Source organism: Sphaeramia orbicularis, chromosome 7 (genome assembly GCF_902148855.1).
Source record: "Sphaeramia orbicularis chromosome 7, fSphaOr1.1, whole genome shotgun sequence".
Taxonomy (NCBI): domain Eukaryota; kingdom Metazoa; phylum Chordata; class Actinopteri; order Kurtiformes; family Apogonidae; genus Sphaeramia; species Sphaeramia orbicularis.
This window is the reverse complement of record NC_043963.1, coordinates 54,703,881-54,728,986: the sequence shown is the minus strand read 5'-3', so window position 1 is coordinate 54,728,986 and position 25,106 is coordinate 54,703,881. Positions and strand designations below refer to the sequence as shown.

General features: G+C 37.1%; 1 protein-coding gene across 1 annotated transcript in view; it reads left to right on the top strand.

Moving 5' to 3' along the window:
- Window positions 1-25,106, top strand: part of LOC115422497 (cilia- and flagella-associated protein 74-like) — a 120,781-nt gene that overhangs the window by 74,074 nt on the left and 21,601 nt on the right. The window contains exons 15-19 of the mRNA XM_030138844.1: window positions 15,237-15,303; window positions 16,444-16,533; window positions 17,604-17,786; window positions 17,950-18,079; window positions 24,429-24,532. Of these exons, the coding sequence (XP_029994704.1) occupies window positions 15,237-15,303; window positions 16,444-16,533; window positions 17,604-17,786; window positions 17,950-18,079; window positions 24,429-24,532 (574 nt within the window). The remainder of the gene's footprint in view (window positions 1-15,236; window positions 15,304-16,443; window positions 16,534-17,603; window positions 17,787-17,949; window positions 18,080-24,428; window positions 24,533-25,106) is intronic.

Here is a 25,106-nt window from a genome sequence, read left to right as displayed (position 1 = left end):
AATTGTGACAATTTACTATTAATCATGTCATTATAAAAGTGTGCACTTTTCATTTTTACATGCGCTCAAGCACTGAGCTTATTTGTCAGAGTGGAGCTTTCACTGTTCATGTATTTAATGTGGCTGTCCTATTAATATGGATGTAGTATCTGAAACAACGACGTTCTTTGATGCTTTTCAACAGTGTGTAATCCTTTTTCCATGGAGAGACATACATAGGCCTGGCAAATTCTACTGGGGACAAGCTGGTAGGGGGTTCTTCCATAGTAATATACTGTACGTATGGGAAAAAAACAGACACGAAATAAAGAAAAAACATGGCCATGCATTGTATGCATACTGTAGGTGAGTACAGACATGGTGTAAGGAGTCCTTAATCAAAAGTTTCCCAGTTTAGGATTTGATTGGGGTTATGATTAGTGTTATATAACAGATGAAGTGTAAGGCTAAAATGTAAGGGAACATGTTCTAGGTCACAGGTGTCAAACATGCGGCCCGGGGCCCAAATCTGGCCCGCCAAAGGGTCCAGTCCGGCCTTTGGGATGAATTTGTGAAATGCAAAAATTACACTAAGATATTAACGATCCTTTTAGTTCAGGTTCCACATTCAGACCGATTCAATCTCAGTTAGGTCATAATAACGTATAAATACTCACAATTCCAAATTTTTCTCTTTGCAAATGTAAATATTGTCATGTATTTACACTAAAACAAAGTATAATATTGCAAAAATATCTGAATAACCTGAACAAATACGAATAACCTGAAATTTCTTACGAGAAGTAAGTACAATTTTAATAATATTCCACTTTTTACAAAATGTTTTGTGTATTTTTAGATCCACTGTGATCTGTAAGTAGTAATGTACATGTGTAAATGATCAACTGAAGCAGAATATTGTTAAAATTACAAAAAAAAAAATCAGTTTGTTCATATTATTCACATTGTTTGAGAGGATAGTTTGTAGTTGCAAACAGCATAATGTAAGTTTACTTTTTTCACTCTAAAACACAGAGAAAAGTTTGGAGATGACATTATTTCTATATTATTATAATTTTACTAGTTCGGCCTACTGTGGATCAAATTTAGTTGAATTGTGGCCGCTGAACTGAAATGAGTTTGACAGCCGTGTTCTAGAGTCTGTGTTTAAAGGTGTATTCACCTGCCTTGTTTGGTTCGTTTCAAACGGACCAGAGTTCGTTTGTTCCCTTGGTTCTGACCTTTTGGGCTGATGTGAATAAAAACCACCCAACTCTGTTCCAGACCAAACAAGCGAACCCAGACCCAGCTGAAGGTGGTCTGGGCGCAGGTCCATACGAGCCCTGATGTGGTTCGTTTAAGGTGTGAAAGCAGCCCAGACCCGATCCAACACAGTTGTTTTTTTTTTACTATAGTACAAATGGTGCATTATTAGTTCATATTCACACTGTAGAAAGGCAGAGGTCAAAGGTCAAAGCCAGTATCATTTTGGTTTGTGTTCCCGGTCATTGAGCTTCAGTGTGGGTATGGGTTGGATTCAGTGTTTATGCAAAACAGTAACATGCAGACATTTCATTTTCAGAACTCTGGTTAGATTTGTCTGTTGTGCTTGAGAAGAAAAACAACAAACGACTTCATCAGCCCCAGCAAACTTTTCCTGCATTAAGGAATTCTGTCCCTGGAAAACTGAACGCTGATGTAAGATAGATACACATAGATAAGCAGTACAGAGCACTAATGCTTTAGGAGAACAGTCTGTACACTGTAAAAAAAAAAAAAAAATCCTGTTGTTTTTACAGAAAAAAACTGGCTGCTGTGGTTACCAGAACAATACTGTAAAAAACACATCCAACTGTAAACATATTTACAGAGTAACATGTAGATTTCACATTTTAAACATGTAGATTTAACAGTTTAAACATGTAGATTGAAAAGTTTAAACATGTATATTTAACAGTTTAAATATGTAGATTTAACAGTTTAAACATGTAGATTTAACAGTTTAAACATGTAGCTTTAACAGTTTAAATGTGTAGATTTAACAGTTTAAACGTGTAGATTTAACAGTTTAAACGTGTAGATTGAACAGTTTAAACATGTAGATTGAACAGTTTAAACGTGTAGATTGAACAGTTTAAACGTGTATATTTAACAGTTTAAACGTGTAGATTGAACAGTTTAAACGTGTAGATTTAACAGTTTAAACGTGTAGATTTAACAGTTTAAACATGTAGATTGAACAGTTTAAACCTGTAGATTTAACGGTTTAAACGTGTAGATTTAACAGTTTAAACGTGTAGATTTAACAGTTTAAACATGTAGATTTAACAGTTTAAACATGTAGATTTAACGGTTTAAACGTGTAGATTTAACAGTTTAAACGTGTAGATTTAAGTTTAAACCTGTAGATTGAACAGTTTAAACATGTAGATTGAACAGTTTAAACGTGTAGATTTAACAGTTTAAACGTGTAGATTTAACAGTTTAAACATGTAGATTGAACAGTTTAAACGTGTAGATTTAACATTTTAAACGTGTAGATTTAACAGTTTAAACGTGTAGATTTAACAGTTTAAACGTGTAGATTTAACAGTTTAAACCTGTAGATTGAACAGTTTAAATGTGTAGATTGAACAATTTAAACATGTAGATTGAACAGTTTAAACGTGTAGATTGAACAGTTTAAACATGTAGATTGAACAGTTTAAACGTGTAGATTGAACAGTTTAAACGTGTATATTTAACAGTTTAAACATGTAGATTTAACAGTTTAAACGTGTAGATTGAACAGTTTAAACATGTAGATTTAACAGTTTAAACGTGTAGATTGAACAGTTTAAAAGTGTAGATTTAACAGTTTAAACATGTAGATTTAACAGTTTAAACGTGTAGATTGAACAGTTTAAACGTGTATATTTAACAGTTTAAACATGTAGATTGAACAGTTTAAACGTGTAGATTGAACAGTTTAAACATGTAGATTTAACAGTTTAAACATGTAGATTGAACAGTTTAAACGTGTAGATTGAACAGTTTAAACGTGTAGATTTAACAGTTTAAATGTGTAGATTGAACAGTTTAAACGTGTATATTTAACAGTTTAAACATGTAGATTTAACAGTTTAAACGTGTAGATTGAACAGTTTAAAAGTGTAGATTTAACAGTTTAAACGTGTAGATTGAACAGTTTAAACGTGTAGATTTAACAGTTTAAACGTGTAGATTGAACAGTTTAAACATGTAGATTTAACAGTTTAAACGTGTAGATTGAACAGTTTAAAAGTGTAGATTTAACAGTTTAAACATGTAGATTGAACAGTTTAAACGTGTAGATTGAACAGTTTAAACGTGTATATTTAACAGTTTAAACATGTAGATTGAACAGTTTAAACGTGTAGATTGAACAGTTTAAACATGTAGATTTAACAGTTTAAACATGTAGATTTAACAGTTTAAACGTGTAGATTGAACAGTTTAAACATGTAGATTGAACAGTTTAAACGTGTAGATTGAACAGTTTAAACATGTAGATTTAACAGTTTAAACATGTAGATTGAACAGTTTAAACGTGTAGATTGAACAGTTTAAACGTGTATATTTAACAGTTTAAACATGTAGATTGAACAGTTTAAACGTGTAGATTGAACAGTTTAAACATGTAGATTTAACAGTTTAAACATGTAGATTTAACAGTTTAAACGTGTAGATTGAACAGTTTAAACGTGTAGATTGAACAGTTTAAACGTGTAGATTGAACAGTTTAAACCTGTAGATTTAACAGTTTAAACATGTAGATTTAACAGTTTAAACGTGTAGATTTAACAGTTTAAACGTGTATATTTAACAGTTTAAACATGTAGATTTAACAGTTTAAACGTGTAGATTGAACAGTTTAAACGTGTATATTTAACAGTTTAAACGTGTAGATTGAACAGTTTAAATGTGTATATTTAACAGTTTAAACGTGTAGATTTAACAGTTTAAACATGTAGATTGAACAGTTTAAACGTGTAGATTTAACAGTTTAAACGTGTAGATTTAACAGTTTAAACATGTAGATTGAACAGTTTAAACGTGTAGATTTAACAGTTTAAACATGTAGATTTAACAGTTTAAACATGTAGATTTAACAGTTTAAACATGTAGATTTAACAGTTTAAACGTGTATATTTAACAGTTTAAACGTGTATATTTAACAGTTTAAACATGTAGATTTAACAGTTTAAACGTGTATATTTAACAGTTTAAACGTGTAGATTTAACATTTTAAACATGTAGATTTAACAGTTTAAACATGTAGATTTAACAGTTGGATTTAAATGGTAAATGTTCTGCACTTCTTTAGCTCATTTTCTCCTCCTTCATGGTGTCCACAGCTCTTTCCAAATCCACCAGGTCCAACTGGGACCAGTTTAGGGTCCAGTGTCTTCCATGGACACTTGGACATATGGACAATCAGAGCCAGGATTGGAACCACCAACCCTTTGGTTATCGGACGAGCCGCTCTACCAACTCTACCAACTCTACCAACCCATTCATTTACAAGTTTAAAATGTTACACTGTTAAATGTTTACTTTTTTATAACTTTTTTTAATAAAAAAAAAAAAAAGACGCAAATATGCCGTTATTTCAACATTATGGTCTTTGCAGTTTAAACGGCACCACATTGTTTTTCAATTTACATTTTATTTTCTAAAAACAATAGAAATCCATCATTTCTTCATACAAATCTGCTTTTGTTCACATACTCTTCCTGTAAAAACTACAGCTGTATTTGATTTAATTGTTAACACAAAAATCTTTTCAAATAAACAACTTTGCATTGTATTATCATTTACAGTTTTTTTATGTTGCAACTTTACAACTTTTTGGTGTTAATTCTACAGTCATTTTTAACAGTGTAGATATACAGGGGTTGGACAAAATAATGGAAACACCTAACATTGTGGCATCATAGAAGGTGTTTCCATTATTTTGTCCAACCCCTGTACTAGCAGAATTCACATAGGCCAGCAGTACGGAGCACTAATGCTTTTTGGTAACAGTCTGTGATATACCAGCAGAGCTCACACTTCAGACCTGTTACGTCGGTGTGAATAAGAACAACAGTCACAACATGATGTGCACATGAGCGCTGTCCTCCGTAGACGTCTGTCTGTGTCTTTGTCATTGAGAAATGAATTCTACAATACTGTAAACCTGACGTTGCATCAAATGCTTTTGCTGCTCAAACATTTGTGCAAACGTCTGCGTCTGTAAAAACCAGATCGCTATGACGATAACTAAAACAGCAGCAAAATGTCCATGATTCTGTCCTTTCACTTTGGACTGAGCGCTTTAATGGACACTGATCATTTCTGTCCAATGGATGAACCACCTCAGCACATGTGGTTTTGTTTGGTGTTGTTTTGTTTGTTGTTCAAACTGGACTGAATTTAATACAGACATTTCAGGTTGGCCACATTTGTTCAGGTTAGTCACATTTTATTGGTACAGGAGAGTTTGGAAATGGAAATATTTTCAGAATTTAATGTGATTTTTTGCACTAAAACAAAGACAAATATTTGCAGTTGTCATTATTTACAGACATAGTGTAATATTATTTTTTCCATCAAACCCAGTAGTAAATCTGCAGTCGTTCTTTTGTGTGGGTTCTTCTGTTATTATTTGACTGTAGATCAGATTGGTCTGGATGTGGAACCCACACTAAAATGAGTTCCACAGCCTGGACTGTGGAATTTATACACTTTGGAAATTCATCCCAGGGGTCAGATTGGAACCTTTTGGGGGGGGCACATTTGGCCCTCGGGACGCATGTTTGACACCCCTGATCTAAATGCATGTATGTGTACATTTATACGTATGATTCTGCCCCTGAAGGCGGTGTAAAAAAACAACACCTCCACTCATACTGCACATGTTCACAAAAGTATATTCAACATCTCACAGCAACTCCATCATGGAAGTTCCTCCACCGACTGAAAAAATAAGTAGATATTTATTTCCTTAATAATTTAGTTGATGCTGTAATCGTTTTTTAAGTTTCACACAAAATACTAAACGGCTAAAATGTGCTCACAGCTCTTCTTTGTGTCTGTGTTCATATTAAATCAGTCTCAGTGAATCCAAAGGAACTTTGTGTTGGTAAATGACAGTTGTTCAAATGGACAGGATTTCAGTTCTGTTCAACATGTTGATGCTCATATGAACTATGTTTTCAGCTCAAAAATGAACCATTTCAGCACAATTAATGCTATATTTTCATGTCACAAATGGACAAGTTCTATTTGAACTGAACTGAGCTGAAAAACAAATCTTCTCTTCTTTTGGATTCCCCAGTTTTTCTTCCCAGATTCTCTCCTCCATATCACATGTTTTATTTGTACAGGTTCAATCTGGAGTATGGTGCTGATCCATCCTGCTTCTGTTCCACCAATACATACATGAAGAATGGCACACAGCACTGTTTACATCAACACTTTTACAATAAGAAGCATTTTTAGACACAAAGAACAGTTCTAGATTGTTCTTTCCTCTTTAGTCTGATGCTAAACTATCCAATAAATAATAGTGCTCCTAGTTTTTGCACAGGGATCATTAGTGTAAACGCTGACATGGCTGCAGAGCATCAGTATGATGGGATCCACAACAACCATGTCACATCCGTCCACTGACACATTTAGTGTTTTTGTGTCAGCTGGGATTGTTTTAGATCCACAATACCAACATTTATGAAGAAGAGCACAATTAGCAATAGGAAGTCTAGAAGTTTATTCCTAATAAAGTACTGGGACTGACCAGAGCATCATGGGTAATGTCACGTCCGTCCACCAGCAAAAGTTTTCACATCCACGTGCTATTCCAAATCCAATATTTATGAAAATAGAGCTTCCACTGTCAAAGAATATCAGTAGTCTGTGCACAAATGGATTAGCATTATTTACACACACTTCTATGACTTTAGGACAACTGTTTTTTTCTGACAAAAATGGACACTCATTTGACCCCCTAAGGAAGTTTTAGTCCTTTAATTATGAAGGACTTATGCATCCAGAATGTTCCACAACTGTATCTCCTTCTAATCATGCATGTTTTCTTGTGATTCTAAAAGTCTGTTTATATATTGACTTTTGCCTCGCCTCTCTGCTTCCTTGGCCGGTTGCCCGCTATATTCCTATCGATCGACCCTTTTCTTGTGTCTCTTGCAGAGCTGTAAGTTTTTGCAGTTCCTCAGGGCAGCAGTCCAGTTGGTATAAACATGTGCAGGCAGATACACATGTTGCTCTGAAATGGTTCATAATCCTCCTTTTCTTTCTCCCTCTCATTCTTGACATAGTGTATTGTTTGCAGTGGCACATATAAAGATCTGACTTTGAAGCAAGGTTCTAATAGTTTTGGATTTTTCATTTATAGTTTAGTTTTATTTAGTTTTGACTTTTTTTCTTTTATTCAGTTAGTTTTAATTAGTTTTTAGAGCAGGTTTGATAATATAATATAAATATAAAACTATATTCTGGCATTAGTCATTATTGTTTTGGATCCCAGACCCCTGTTAGAAAAGACACACCTGGATTCAATATGTCCACATACTTTTGTCCATATTTTGTATGAATGTGTGAGTGAGAGAATAATGGATCCAATGTATGCACTTTGAGTATGTGTAAATAGAAAAGCGCAATTTAAATCTTATCCTTTTTTATCATTATTATTATTATTATTATTATTATTATTATTATTATTATTATTATTATTATTATTAGTGCATATGTAAGAATGTAGGGAACATACATGGTAGGGAGCGCATGAATGTGATTTGTGACACTTTCTTTTTAAATCTTCGGAGGTTCTGCTCATCTGTGAGTGAATATACAAAAGAAGTTTTCCTTTTCCTTGGAGAATAAACAACACTTTTATTGACGGAGCATTTGGAGCAGATTCTGCCATTTGAGCGCTGGTACAGACAAATGTCTCTGTACCAAACTTCAAGTGATATTCAGATTATTTTCAAAGCTTTAATTTCATTGAGACTTTGTTTAGGAGCCAACTCTGTTTACATGATCAAGAACACTCAGACCATCTCATTACGTTTCTGTTCATGTCAGAGAAGCTGAAATGGACCACTTGAAATGATGTGCAGTCCAAGGTTCTAATAGTTTGGGATTTTTCATTCTAGTTTAGTTTTATTTAGTTTGGACTTTTTTTTCTCTAATTCATAAGATAAGATAAGATAAGATATTCCTTTATTGATCCCACAATGGGGAAATTCACAGTGTTATCAGCAACATGAAACATACACACAACATGCACATACACGTAAGAGCAGTCATATAAATTTGAATAAAAAAGTGTTTAAAAAGGATAATTCAGTTCATTTTAATTAGTTTTTAGAGCAGGTTTGATAGTTTTTATTAGTTTTTGTGATTTTCTAAATGCTTAGTTTTAGTGTTAGTTTTAGTTTAGTCGTCTCTTTTCTCTTCTTCTCTGTCGTCGTATTCAAATAAATCCCAGACAGGACTCTGCTGCTTTCTCCCAACTTTAGTCTCCATGTTTCCAGGTAGAGTGGGGACCAGAAGACGACTGGAAACCACAAGTGAACACAAGTGTCATATGGTGACAGCACAGAAAATTGCTTGAGGGAAATAAATCGATCTCATATCAATCCAACATTGACAAGGACAAAAACAAAGGGAATTTTATCCATAATTTTAATACATTTTAGTTAGTTTTATAAACACACAATATAGTTTCAGTTAGTTATCGTTTTTTAGCTTACCGGCTGGTAGGCTGTAAGCTACTGTCGTCTGTCGTCGTCTGTCATCGTTGTCTGTCGTTGTCATCGTCTGTCGTTGTCGTCGTAGTCGTCTGTTGTCGTCTGTCATCGTCTGTCGTCGTCTGTCGTTGTCGTCATCTGTCGTCATCTGTTGTTGTCGTCGTCTGTCATCGTCATCTGTTGTCGTCTGTTGTTGTCGTTGTCTGTCATCGTCTGTCGTCGTCATCTGTCATCGTCTGTTGTTGTCGTCTGTCGTCTGTTGTCATCGTCTGTCATCGTCATCTGTCGTTGTCTGTTGTTGTCGTCATCTGTCGTTGTCTGTTGTTGTCGTTGTCTGTTGTTGTCTGTTGTTGTCGTCGTCTGTCGTCGTCATCTGTCATTGTCTGTTGTCGTCATCTGTCATTGTCTGTCGTCACCGTCTGTCGTCGTCTGTTGTTGTCGTCGTCTGTCATCGTCATCTGTCATTGTCTGTCATCGTCGTCTGTCATCGTCTGTTGTTGTTGTTGTCTGTCGTCGTCTGTCGTCATTGTCATCATTGTTGTCGTTGTCGTCCGTCACAAAACTCTCAATCGTCTCCTTCTCCCAAACTCCAGTTCTGATTGACTTCAAACTTGGTATACAGCTTCTGTATGATGATGTCAACACAAGGCATTGAAACTATTTCGATCCGGATCTGATTCTGGATTTGGTGAAACTTTGAAAAATTTTCCCATTATAACAGATAGGAAGTGGATTGATCCAATAAATCAGTATCAATGATATCAAGTGTGAATTTGAATTTTTTCCAGATCTGATTGAAATATGAGCAAAACATGGACTATTTCTGTAATAGAATAAATACACAGAACTGGGTGAGAATAAATGGATCTGGATACATTTCCCAAAGCTTTGAATTTGGCCGCTAAGCTACAGGGCCATTGGTCCGATTTTTTCTTTTAGTTTTTATTTATTTCACTTCATGAAAATGTTTTTACAATTTTAGTTTCCGTCATTTTGTTAGTTTTCCTTCACGATAATAACCTTGCTTTGAAGGCCTTCTTAGGCGTTCTCCTCCTCACTGCAGTGCTTTCATATGACATAGCGTTTCCTTCTGTGTTTTTTTCTCATCAGGCTGACTTCTCACCTGTGCTCTGTCTTCTGTTTATCGTTTCCTTTTATCATATTTCAGCGTTTCATCTGAAGCTCCAGGTCTTTTAGTGAATACAGCACATGTCCTGCTGTGAAACCAAATTCATCCTTTGAGTCTCATTTAATGGTTGAATGTGGAGGATTTGTGCATGTTTATGAAGTCTGTGGAGCTGGTGGTTTTTTAATATAATCTGGCTGCATTTCTAACTAAATGGTAGCTAATATTACACACTGGGGCAGCTGTGGAGCTTTTGGACTACATCCAACTGCATGTCCAATGTAGAAATCGATTTATTGTGGCTATATTCATGGACGTAGGCAGGAGAAATAGCCCGTGGCTTAGTCATGAACTTAGCTAACATCAAAAAATCAATCCTCCACATACAGACTTCTTTTTTCTGTCTTATGATGGATGTGGATCAGAGTTAACAGTCGTGTAAAACACTGGCTCTAACCAGGGCCTTTCATGTGTTCTCGTGGCCACTGAAGGGGAGGGAGTGGGAGGGGCGATGAGTTGGATCACTCAACTTCACCACAAGATGTCAATACGTGTTACACCATTGAATATACAGGGTTATTCAAAAAGAATGAACCGATTTCATTACGCAGTATTTTAATAAGGAAAAGCAATAGAAAACTCCAGCCAAGTCACAAGTGTTCTACTCACAATCAACTTTTATTTCCTGTCTTACAAGTAGGGGTGGGCAATATGGGCAAAAAAAATATCCCAAGAATTTTTAAAAATTTCTCAATAATGATAATCTGATGATATCCTTTAAAATGTGAATTTGTTTCTTTCTTTTTTTTTTTCTTTTTTTTTTTACAAAAAATGCTGTAAAACTCTACTTCCTTACCTGGACATCTATGGATAGACACAGTGTTTCAGAACAACAGCTCTTGTTTTTAAAATGCTTCATACATCTTCTACAAAACATGCCGGGGGGGGGGGTGTAGTTATATACGTGGGGGTGCGGTCCATAACTAATGTAACTAACACTGGGGTGAAATGAAAGTGAAACCTATCATGCTTTCAACGTCTGACTTCCAGCTTCTGTTCCTCTGTTTTACAGCGAACCTTACATGAAATTTTCACAACTTCTAACCTGTATCCACTGGACCCCCTCCACATGAATTTGTCACGTCAAACCCCCCTTTACGGCGCCCCAGCTTTTATATACCGTTATTTTAACCAACATCAGTCTGGTCCAAACTAAACCATTTCCAGGCTGGTGATGTGGACCCACGTCTGCTATGAAATCCTCGGCTGAGACGGACACTCCTGCAGATTTCCTCCATGTCAGACCATGTTGTGTTTTGGTTCTGCTGTGTCATCACCAGACTGAATCCTGTCCGCTGATTGGCTTCTGAGGCACACATTCAACCAACGAGGACTTTCATGCACCTCTCCTTTACCATCTATGCACCGTCCGTTTGTTTTCATTTCCAGACAGTGTGTATACTCGATAATGTAAAACTGCACATCATCAGATCAACATTTACGATATTATTGTAGGTGGTATGTATAGCCCACCTCTACTTATAAGTGTTCAATGTGTCCACCACCTGCAGCACGGACAACATCAATGCGATAAGAGAATTCCTCCCAGACGCGTATCAGCATCATACCTGTCAAGTCTCCCGTTTTGGCCGGGAAACTACCGTATTTTACCCCCCTTTCCCGCTGTCCTCCCGTATTAATATCATCCCGTAAATCTCCCATATTATAACAAAATAATAATGATGAAATACATTCTTCGGTCTCTCCGAGCTGAGCTCTGTCACTAGCCTCACGAGAACTGCCATCTGCAGTCGCCTACGTCTGAGGTGTCGCCAGGTTAGTAGTGCCAACAGCGGGAAAACCAAAAACAGAGGTGAAAGATGGATGGATGTGATGGAGAAGGCACTCTGGCAAAAAAAAATAAATAAATAAGAAATCTTGTAAATATGTGGAAAAATGGGACAGCATGTTTCCGTTTCTAAAGAGGAGTGCGATGGGGCACAATCATGCGTTCTGTAAGGTGTGCTTTCTGCGATTTTAGTCTATGACACGGGGGAAGAAACGATATTAGTCAACATGAATAATCTGTATAATATGTCATTAGTTCATGCCAGAGAGCCACATGAGTGAACAGAGCACATTAGAAGAAAATGTGTACTGAAAATAAAATGAAAATTTCTAACTTAAAAACTTTCAATTCGAAATGAATATATGTAAAGTAATTGAATATGTAAAGTCAATAAATATACATGCTTCAGTGCCCCTGTGTGTTTTCATGTAGGCTGTATCACAACATAGAAATGTTCAGAGCATTTTAGTGTCAACAAAGGAAAGCCGATCATATTCTGATCACCTCATTGTAATTTGTAAATTTGGTTGACAAGGTGGTATTTTGGATTTCTTGTACATTTGTGTTAAAATGTAAAGGACACTGAACCTTGGTTGGGGCGGTGGGACGGCTCGCGGTGGGCATCGAAAAATTTCCCTTATTTTCAAATCCAAAACTTGACAGGTATGATCAGCATATCACCATCCACCGAGTCGATCGCTGTTGTTATTCGATGTTTAAGGTCATCGAGGTTAATGGGTAGCGGTGGAACATAAATGCGATCTTTTTTTTTCCGTATCCCCACAAGAAAAAAATCACATACAGTGAGGTCTGGGGATCTCGCAGTACAAAGAGCAGAGTCTAGGGCCCCCTTCAGACCAATCCACGGCTGGGGCACTTTTTCATTTAAAAAAGCTCAAACTGATCAAACTCCTCTTTCAAATGGTCACTGACTCATTCCATGATGATGCTTGAGAACTGAAGCAATGCGTCATGAAATCTGTTCATGCTTTTTGAATAAGCCTGTACTGAAACCTTGGAATCAGAAACCCCCACCCAGTAACTAAAAGAATTCTCAGTACTTATATGATGGACAGGCAGCGAGAAAAGGGTTGGAAGGAACAGTTTTTTTTTTATTTTTTTTTTATTAAGTTTAGCTTGGGGTCAGTCCATCTCGGATCACCCCAAAAAAATGGCATTTTTAAACCTCACCTCATCCAATTTTGATTACATTTGGTATATAGGTAATTCATATCCAGAAAAGCTGAAATTTCAAACTGGGGTAGAATATAGGCCTACCTCAAGATTCTTAGTAAATTCAGTTTATTAAGATCCTCATTTTAGTATCAACTAAAAAAGCACTCAGAGAGCGCAGACCTTCACCAAGGCAGATCAGCCCCCCCCAATCACCACCAAAATTTTATCATTTCTTCCTTGCGCTAGTATCAACATTTCCTGAAAAATTCATCAAAATTCTTCCATAACTTTTTGAGTTATCTTTCTAACAGAAAAACAAACAGACAAACCCAGATGAAAACATAACCTCTGCCGTTCCTTGGCGGAGGTAATTATAATGTTAATATTCAGTATTAAATTTTAATATCCCAATTTGCTCAAGCAAAAAAAAGAAAACCCCTCCAAATTTCTTTATGTTGTAGTTGACACATAGGGTTACATTTTTCATAGTGGTGTTGAAGAGGTCGGCTGTGTCCCACAGTGTCAATTTCAAGGTCAAAATATATACCAAAAGGTCATCCAACTCAAACGTACCCAAATGCACAAAATGCTACATGCTACATTTAGATTGCTTATGGTTTCCCCTTTACAGAAATATCTTGCACTTTAAAATTGGACCAGTGGTTGCTGAGTTACAGCAATTTGAAATTTGGCTGACAAGGCCTTTTTTGGGAAAAAGTGAAAAAATTCAATTGTGGTATCTCGAAAACCGTTGGTCCGATAAAGTTAAAATTGGAAATTTTGGCTTTTCTGGGTATGAATTACCCATACACTAAATTTCATCAAAATTAATGGAGGTGGGGTTTTAGTCATTGGGTGAACTGAGATGGACTGAGCACTTGTACAGTTCCATCACCTCCAAACCTAAACTATGGCATCCATCATAGTTCAGTCCTGGCTCCTGTTGTGTTTCACATATACATGATCCTGTCATTGTCATCGTCCACAGATACACAGCCTGATCCCAGTCCAGGTGTACCAGTATGTTTGCATCAGTTATTCATCAGTATTTCAAACAGATCCCCCCAAAACCATTCCCAAAATGTTTCTTTGTCCATCTTATTACTCGATCTGTCAATCCTCCAAATTTGAAGAAAATCAGATAAAAACTGATCAAATGGCGACCCAATGAGCGTGAAAACATGTGCACAATTTAACTGTTATAAGAGCAAAATTATTGTCCAAAATGTTTTGTAACACAATAAATAATTCCTACTCAACTCCTGTGTCTTTTTTATTCCAAATACACACATCCCATTGCTTTTCATTTATTGATCCTTTTTGTTGAACAGCTGTTTGATTATCAATTCTTCTTTTCAGTATTAAGACAATCCACCATTTTGTTGTTAACCCCTTCTTTTCCAGCCCTTTAATTGGAATAATAGAATGGGAACCTGTTCTTTCAGTATTATTAGGACTAAATCTGCACAACTAGACAGATGTGGCTCTGCTCCCTGGTATGCTGCACAACATTTGGAACAATGTGTCAAACGGATGTTTACGTGGAAGCGCATGTTTTCAATGGTGCGTTGTTCACCCACATTCCTGGAGTGTCCGTACACCAATATACTTCCATCACTAATCTGGACTCTATGCCTTACAGATCTACTGTTCTCACTGGTTCCACATGTTTGTGTCCTCCTGTACCAGAAGACTTAGTTCCAGATGGAACACAGATGCCACCATGTGCTCAGACACATTTCCATTCACATCTGCTAGAGTCCGTACACCAGTAGTGTCCGTACACCACATTCTAAATATGTGGCTCTGATTTGACTGTTTCTGTCAATATATGGAATTTTTCAGCAGGCATGCTTTGGACACCACATCTATGCAAGAAACAATGCATGATTCTGCTGAGGTCTGAAACATTTGTATATGTGTGTAGGCATTAAATATGGAGGCTATTAGGCTGGAGTGTCCGTACAGCCAAGAATGTGTGATCTGACAGGGGTACAAGCCTGACACAGTTATAGGAGACACCAGAATACACACAGATTTTGGACTTTAAAAGAGAAATATCAGACAAATCAAATGGCCTGTCTGATTTTTTGATAGAGCAGTATTATTTTTTATCTATACGTGCACCCTTTCTGGTACCTGGACTGGGATCAGGCCGATAATGTCGCTGTTACTGTGAATAAGCAGCTCCATCTTCCTATCAGACCTGAGGAAAAGTGGAACATGTAAATCCTCCACAGAGGTTTTCCTTTCTTTACGTGGGCTCAGGTCATTTGTATTGTGAATTACAATATTAAGAACTAATTGTCAAATGTCTGTGTCGTTATCGTTTCAGCTTTGAGCCTCCTGGTTGTTTGTCACCTGGAATGTCATGTGACCTGCAGGCTGTTTTCCAACCCATGGTTAGTCTTGGCACCGCCCATTTCAGATGCACGCATGTATAATAAGAGTCTGTAAAATATGAAAGGATATAGTATCTTCAAAAACAGTGAGATTCTTTTTCAAAATAGTGGCATTACCTTAATTATTTTTAAAATGTTAAGTCAAAAATTCTCATTATTTTGAGAGTATGTGTTATTATTTCAGGATAGTTATTATTTTGAGAAACTTTTACATTATTATGTTAAACTGCACACACTGGACTTCCACTGGAGTTTAAAATACAGAAAAATGCATGTTGGTACCAGTCAAAATTACCCCCTTTTTTCTTTTCTTTTTTTTCTCTTTTTTCTCTCTCTCCTCCTTTTAATGATCATCATGGATACCCTTTTTTTTCTTCTTTAAAAAAAAAAAGAGAACAGTGTATTTTGTATCGTTGATGTCTTGTATAATGTCTTATAAGACTGTTCGCAATAAACATTTGAATAAAAAAAAAAAAAATGTAGGAACATAAACAAAATAAGCATTTAAATCAACAAAAATGAATAAAACATTTACTAAACAATAAATACCATTAAAAAACATGAAAAAAAGTAGAATTAAGTTTTTAAAAAAAATAAAATTAAATACGCAACAAGTATATAAATTTGGTCCCAGTAGTTTTTGTTTTGGGCTCTTTGTTTTTTTTAAATAAATCAGTCCAGCTTCTTTTTGACATCTGTTCAACTCCATGAAGCAGTTCCACGGTGAAAACTCAGTAAAAACACAATAAAAAAAAAATGAAGGAAAATCACCACAGCACTGGAAACAACAGTAAAATCAATAAACCAAAAGGAAAATGTGTTTAAAAAAAACAAAAAGCCCAAACCACTGCTCTGTGTTTTACCCCCCATTCCACAGGTGGTGGCGGGTGAACTGAGCATGCTCAGATGTCTATGCAAAGAACAAGGTCTAGATTCTGTCAGCATGTTTGAAATTTTAACTATTGAGCAAACGGTTGGATTTTTATGAATATCTAAAATAAATCATATATTCAGAACATGTCAGGGGTTAAAGGGTTAATGATAGCCGCCATGGCTAAAGTAACTGTAACTGAAACACTAAATATGGGTGAATTCCACATGTTTCCTGGTGCTTCTGATCCTTTTCTCTGATCCTTGCAGATTAATGAGGACCTGGAGGGAGAGCTGGAGTTCTCATCTACAACAGGTCCCTTCTGTGTGCCAGTTAAATGCAGCATAAAGAAATGTGATGTGAGTATCCTATTACAGTAGACTAGACACGTGTGTTTCAACCATGACAATAGTTCAGACACTAAAGTGCAAATGCAATAAACGGAAGCACAGTAGGATTATGCAGTCACGCTGATGCATGTATATGTAAGTAAGCAGATGTCCCCAGAGAACAGGAACACTTGTAATCTACATTTCAGACTCAGCTTTATTTTCATTCGACCAATGGTAGGTGATAGAATGAAATATAGTTACCCAGGGCTTGGTTTTCTAGCATAACAAAAAAATCAAATATAAAATCAAATATATAAAACGGCTAAAATTTCCTTAGGGGTCAAATAAGTGGCCATTTTTGTCAAAAAAAAAAAAAAAAAAGTTGTCATAAATGCACAGAACTGAATCCACCAGCGGGAGGAGTCCATTCACCAGAGGCCTTTCCAGTGACATTAATGAGGAAGGAGGAAGAACTTTGCCAATTTTGAAAGGGAATTACCAATTTATTAGACATATTTGTGTTATATTATGTTTTGTTTGTTCAAAAATAATAATATTTGAGAATTTAGACCTGATGGATCAAATATGATTTAAAAAATTGAAACTCATACATGGAAATTGATATTTGAAAAAAATTGTTTTTTGGTTGTTCAGATGGACCAATAAAGGCTCCAGTTTGAAAGAACTGGAATTTTCTGTCAGTGATTTAATGGTTCAGGCTTTACAGGGTTAAGAAACCTGTTAATTACAGTTTAATAACAATTAGCAATTGATTTACACTAAAACATATTACCGCAGATTGGGTTTATCAAGAACAGCAAAGTTGCAGTAATGATATGAATTGTAGTGTATGGATGGTGCATAAACATCCACTGTGTTGGCTGGTATGGAACTAAAACAAAACCCATGAATATACAAGAGAGAGCTGGAGAAGAACTGTCCACTGGAGTGACCACTGGAGTGACCACTGTGCATGAAAGGGTTAAATTAGAGAACAAGGAATAACTAGTCACAGCACCTTTACATTGGTTGTATCGCCGTTGTTTTCATTGCTCTTGTTAATTACTGCATGTAAACGTATGCTTTTCTTACTGTAGCTGCAGGTTGACAGTCCGTTTGTTGACTTCGGTTCACACGTGGTGGGCCAGACTATTTCACGGACGATCACCTTGACCAACAAGGGTGCACTGGCAACTGTCTTCAGCCTGGATACCTCTGAAAGTCTCCCTCCAGAACCTCACCATGTCCAAATGTCACCCCAGGACGCCGCCAAATGCCAGGTCAGACCGTCCAAAATATGTCTACAAAGGGCCGGGGCAGTGGGTTTGAGCCCAGCCACAGACTGGGTACAGCGGACTGAAGCACAAGTAGCAGAACTACAGGCAGAAGTGAACAGGTTAGACTCAAATCCAAATTAAATGTGTGTCTCTCGTTGGCAAATAGGAGGAAAACGGTCAGAACAAACCATGTGATACTCAGAGGAGCTCTGCGAGTTCTCTGGAAAGTGCAGAAGTCCAACCACAGCAGGAGGATGAGGAGGGTGTTCAGCCAGTGGAGCAGCAGGAGGAAGCAGGTACCACACATTCACTGAACACAAAGGACGACAAGGAGAGACTGTTTTCAGACCTCTGAGCGTGTGCAAAACAGGAGAACTTTAAGAACATTTTCAGAATGAGACCCTTTAGTGACATGGGAGGAAAAAGACCCCCCCCCCCCCCCAAATGCACTGTACATGTATTGCATTTTATACAATGTCTTGAACTACTCAGTCTGCTTTTGAATCGCTCCTAGGACAGGCCTGTCAAACTCATTCTGGTTCAGTTCCATATTCAGCCCAATTTGATCTCAAGCGGACCAGACCAGTAAAATAATGACTTAATAACCTATAAATGACAAATCCAAGTTTTTCTTTTTGTTTTAGTACAAAAAACCCCAATTAAATTATGAAAATATTTACATTTTACAAAAAAGATGTGAATAACCTGAAAAAACAGAAATTTCATTTGAAAAATTAGTGCAATTTTAACAATATTATGCCTTGACTTATTATTTCTACATGCGCATTTACACACAGTGTTCCATAAACATTTGGTAACAGGCAGAATATTGTTCAAATTTTGGAGTTTGAAACTAAAATTTGAACAGTTTCTCCAATATTCCATCTGTTAATATGAACACAACTCCAGATCCCAGTGGATCCATAAATGCACCAAACATTTAGGAACAGGCAGAATATTGTTCAAGTTGCACACTTCAGGTTGTTCATCTGTGTTTTTATTTATGTATTTATTTGCATTTTATTGTGAAAGAATAGTTTTGTAAATTTACATATTTTCACAGTGTAATGTTATTTTTTTCAATTTTTTTTTTCCCCACATAATTTTTCACAAAGACAGTTTGTGGTTGTCATTATTTCTGGGTTATTGTGTTGTTCTTTTGACTGTAGATCCCATTGGTCTGTATGTGGAACCTGAACCAAAAGGATTTGTTCAACCTGGACTGTTCAGGTTCATTTTTGCACTTTCATCCTGCAGGGCCGGAGTGGAACCTTTGGCGGGCCAGATGTGGCCCCCAGGACGCATGTTTGACACCTGTGTCCTAGGGGATGAAAAAAGTTGTTTGAATTGAAAAAATATTAATGTAAGATAAGTCATTTGTGGCCATGCATTTTATTTACCTCACATGTGACCAAAGGGGCTCCGTCAAATCTCCTCATTGTGCTGGACTTCTCTTGTATTTAAACTCCTCTAGCCGGTGCTTCGAAGCAGGACTTGAGCGCTACAGATGACCGGTGATACGGCTAGAGAATATGATTTCTAATTTTTTTCCCCATATTGATCGATAATAGTGTTTATCCTGAGATATAATTTGATAATGCTCCCAAGTGGAAGAACATTCTGACAGTTACTGAAGCCTGAAGAAAGAGGTTTGATAGATAGATAGATAGATAGATAGATAGATAGATAGATAGATAGATAGATAGATAGATAGATAGATAGATAGATAGATAGATAGATAGATAGATAGATAGATAGATAGATAGATAGATAGATAGATAGATAGATAGATAGATAAGCTTTATTTCAGACTCATGGTCCACATTAAAAAGTAAACAGAAAAATGCTATTAAAAAAAAAAAAAAACCTCATGCCAGTCATACCAGTGTTTCCAGAACAGACATGTGTAACGTTCAGCACTATATGTAAGATTAGTCAGCAATAAAATTACAGTATTTTCTGAATGATTCAGGCGACACATGAATTTAAACATCAGATTTCTCGACACAGCACACAATGAATTTACATGATTAGACATAAACACTTCACCAGCACAAGGCAATCTGGGCTTTTTTAATAATATATATCGGCTAAAATGTGTTTAGAGGTCTTATTTGTGTCTTTGTTCATATTAAATCAGTCTCAGTGAAGGAGAAGGTTGGTGTACTTGTTCTTGTTCTTGTGTTTTTTTGCATGTAAAAAAATGGAAATTGTGCAACAATTTATTTTCAATTGATGTCACATATGATACAGTGTTTGTGTTGCCCAATTTCTATAAAACTCCAAATAAACAAAGGTTGAAAAAAAAAAGACTGAAACCTCCTCACAGTAATAAACTACTGCCTTCTCTAGAGGTGTTCTACTGTCAACTGGACCACTGTTGAACATGGATATGGGTTTGTAATAGTGGTGTGACAACACTGTAAAACTTAAGTAATGGGCCTGTTTTGAAAGTGTAGAAAATACAGTGAAGTGTTAATATGTAGAGAGCAGAAGGAAAAAGTCAGAAAATAATCCAATCACAGATACCTGAATATGCCACTAAAGTACAGTAACAACGTATATCGGCTAAAATTTGCCTAGAGATGTTATTTCTGTCTTTGTTCATATTAAATCAGTCTCAGTGAATCCAAAGGAACTTTGTGTTGGTAAATGACAGTTGTTCAAATGGACAGGATTTCAGTTCTGTTCAACATGTTGATGCTCATATGAACTATGTTTTCAGCTCAAAAATGAACCATTTCAGCACAATTAATGCTATATTTTCATGTCACAAATGGACAAGTTCTATTTGAACTGAACTGAGCTGAAAAACAAATCTTCTCTTCTTTTAGATTCCCCAGTTTTTCTTCCCAGATTCTCTCCTCCATATCACATGTTTTATTTGTACAGGTTCAATCTGGAGTATGGTGCTGATCCATCCTGCTTCTGTTCCACCAATACATACATGAAGAATGGCACACAGCACTGTTTACATCAACACTTTTACAATAAGAAGCATTTTTATACAGAAAGAACAATTCTATATTGTTCTTTCCTCTTTAGTCTGATGCTAAACTATCCAATAAATAATAGTGCTCCTAGTTTTTGCACAGGGATCATTAGTGTAAACGCTGACATGGCTGCAGAGCATCAGTATGATGGGATCCACAACAACCATGTCACATCCGTCCACTGACACATTTAGTGTTTTTGTGTCAGCTGGGATTGTTTTAGATCCACAATACCAACATTTATGAAGAAGAGCACAATTAGCAATAGGAAGTCTATAAGTTGATTCCTAATAAAGTACTGGGACTGACCAGAGCATCATGGGTAATGTCACGTCCGTCCACCAGCAAAAGTTTTCACATCCACGTGCTATTCCAAATCCAATATTTATGAAAATAGAGCTTCCACTGTCAAAGAATATCAGTAGTCTGTGCACTAATGGATTAGCATTATTTACACACACTTCTATGACTTTAGGACAACTGTTTTGGACACAAATGGACACTCATTTGACCCCCTAAGGAAATTTTAGCCGATATGTTCCTGTGTTTGTAAGTGGTCCCCTGGTGTCCCCACTGCTCCTCTGGTGGTGAACGTGGACACAGCTGATCTCAGACCTGGTGTTCTCAGGAACACAAAGGCAGAAGCTCAGGGTTCACCTTGATCCACAGCTGGTGACGCAGACGCAGCCTCTGCCTCCTGCTGTGTCATATCGGACGTTTCCATCGCTGCTCTCAGCACTTCCCTCCACTGATGCTTGGATAAGCCGTTCAGTCTGTCTCTGCTGCCTTTGAAAAATATGGGCTCTCTATTTTTTATGGCCTGTGCAATTTGTTTTTCCTTTTCTTTTGCCATTGTTATGAAAGACTATCTGATCGTGCTAATTAAATGACTGACATGCAGGTGGAAGACGCCTCATCTTAAAGGTGCAGGAGACTTTCGTGACCAGTTTTTCATCAGATCTGTCAAACCTCAGTCCTATCCTCAGTATCATGAATCTGTTCGTCTGTCTGTCATTACTCAGCTGAATCTCTTGCATCACAGTGAACAGTTTCTTAGTTCCATCCACCAGAAACAAACCATGTGTTTACAAACAGAGCCAGGAGGAACTGGGGCATGTGAGGTGTGACGCACCGCCCTCAGCAGTTCTAGTATTTTATGTCAGTTGGTTTCATTCATTTCCTGTTTTATTTTGGTGAGGGGTTGTGTTTGTTTGTGTGCACTGTGTCTGTCTTGTCTGCGTCCTCCCTGATTCCCTTGTTTGTCTTCACCTGGGGCTCTTCAGCGCACTGCCCTCTGTTCAGGTTTTGCACACACGTCACATGATCACGTGTTTTTCTGTTTACGGCGCCATATTGGTAGGCTAGCTTTCCTTGGATCGTACAATTGCTCATTGTTGGTGATATTTCTCTTTCTCCTGTGCAGATCCACAATAACACAAAGCTTTAAGCAGTGTTACCATGGTAACCACATGTGTTGTGGTTGGTTGCAATAGATGAGTTTCATGTGACGTATGCATACATTAAGTCTTGGAAGAGGAAGTCACGCCAAGTTCGTAGCGTGTTAAAGGATGGACCTGCTAAACTCCTGTGTGCCGTTTATTCCTTCTCTTTCACCAGTATCAGTTCTGCATACAGACCGCTGGGTTCCACTGGTGGCAGCGCTGCTTCTGTTCTGCCCACCGCTGTTTACAGTTAGTTAGCGTAGCCTCTCAGTATAGTTAGCCTGCGTGCCTGTCGCGCTTAGCGGCGTGGAAAAACAGAACAATTATCATGTGGTCCGGTGCTACAGACCCTTTAAACCTCCAGGAGGACTTCCCCTGGACCATCACCTACAGACAGTGGGTGTGGATCTACCTGCTCCCTTTGAGTTTCCTCAGCTGGGTGAGGCAGATGGAAGTGGGCGGAGCTACGGCGGGCGACACCGCTGAGTTCAGCTGGAGCTGGTGACAATACTGCCCCCCCGTCTGTGCCGGTCTGCTGTAACTATGGGACAGCCTTCCACATGAGGTCCAGTCTCATGATGAAGATGGGCGGGGCTTTAGGACACAGACAGTTGATGGAGCGTTTCCAGTGAACATCTGGGCTGGTTCACCAGTTCAGAGCCTGCAGGTGTACGGCTGATGGGAGCCGGCTGGAGCTGGTACTGGTGTTTTTGCCTCCGAGTCGTGCGCACATCACTGTTGTTCGTGAACATGTAAACTCATCTGTGGTGCCTTTATCACAGCAGACAGACTCACAAAGAACAAACACCAGTCCACAGAAAAACACCAGATAAAGCAACAGTTGTGATTTTCTGGATCCAGATAGCGTGCCGACCAATATGGCGGTGTAAACAACAATCACATGACCAGTGACGTCAGCTGCAAGTCCTGAATATTCCCTCCTCTCCTCGTGTCTGTTGTCAGTGCGTCTTCCATGCTTTGCAAAGTCAAGATCTCCTTCGGCCTTCTCCTGTGCTGCTTATCTACGCTGTGTAAGTTTATTGAATCCACGTTTGTGAAGATCTTTTTGTTATATTTTTTGATTCCTCAACTGAGAAGATTTTTGTGTTAATTTTTGATGCCACATTTTGTGAAGACCTTTTAGTTAGATTTTTTTGATACCTCATTTGAAAATATCTTTTTGTTAATTTTTTGATACCATGTAAGTGAAGGTCTTTTTGTTAGACTTTTGATGCCTCGATTGAGAAGATTTTTGTGTTAATTTTTTGATTACATGATTGTGAAGATATTTTTGTTACTTTTATATTTTTGAGTTAATAAATACTCAAACTAAGCTTGTTTTTTGTGTCTAATTACTAATAAAACTATATGGTGAGTTGAGAGAGACAATCCCAATCCATAACATACATGACAAACTGTGGTTGTGAAACTGCAGCACTGTGGTTCTGTTTATCTGTCAAATGTTCATTGTGGTCAGTTTCAGATGCTGCAGCTCTTTCATAATTCATAGTTTCAGTTCTTGTTTGTTCAGTATTAATTGTCCTCCTTGTAAATCACAGCTGGACTGACTGGACAGATCCTGACCGAGGAAAATCACATTCTCCCTTTGTGCAGTAATCTACACCTGGATTTACTGCCTCTGTCCACAATAATAGACATTATATAGACTGAATGTCCTCTGAAATTAACCTGTATTTGAAACATAGAAAACAATTACAGGATCAAAAACAAATACATTTTAGCAAAAAAAAGTCTCTGTTTTGAATGTCTGGGGTTGCCAGAAATGTGTGATGTTAAAATGGGGTCAGGAGACAAAAAGGTTGGAAACCACTGACTTACACATTCATGATACTGAGGATATGACTGAGGTTTGACAGATCTGATGACAAACTGGTCATGAAAGTCTCCCGCACCTTTAATAATTACATGAGATCCAAGAAAACACTAGCTGTCAAATTTTGGTTCTGCTATTTTAGTTGTGACTTTATATGTTTCAGTATCTTCAGCATCATGGGTTCTACATAAAATTATTCTTTGTTCTCATAAATAAGAAGAAACATAAAAAAGCTAAATGAACTTCTGTATAATGTGTCTGTGGTTTGTGATGGCAGTGAAAGACATTTACTGTTATCCTGCTCAGAAACACTTCATTTAAATATATTTTTTTTTCTGTGTTTTCTGAATGTGTGTGGTCATGTCCACTGTTTCAGCTGCAGGGGCTGAAGCTGTTCCTGAGGTTCTCCTGACCCCTGACGTGGACTCGCATATAGATGAGAACGCTTTAGACTCCACATCCGAAATACGGTTAGGAAATGTAAGTATTTCTGCTGCTCTAAATATTACACTAAGCTTTATGAGTAATATAATAATGAATCCACTTTAATGCATGTTTCAGTTTTAAAATGTAAAATTTGATAAATCAGTTTCTGAGGTTTCAAAGTCACTTTCTTTGATATTGGATGAACAGTAGAGTATCAGCAACGAAGTCAATGAAGAAATGAAGACAACCGCAGAGTGTATAAAAATAAACATGGCATGACGTTACCCATTGGTTTGTAAAATGCTGCTATTTTTTTATGTCTGTGCATGCGTAAAACCAATTAAAATCGTGGAAAACTGAAGTTATGTAGTCTAACGTGAGCTGAAGACAATAACAGGAAGTTTGATTCTACCGTCACTATGTACATACTCCGAAAGAAATCCGATAATGGCCTGGAGCGCCTAAACCAGGGTTTACGATTATCGCATTTCTGAAGTGCACATAAACACGTCAGATCTGATTATTATTTGATTATTATCTGATTTCTCCCAGTTATCAGATTTATATGGTCATATAAACAGACTCAGTAAAGCTCTAGTGCAGGGATCTGCCAGCTGTTCAATCTGAA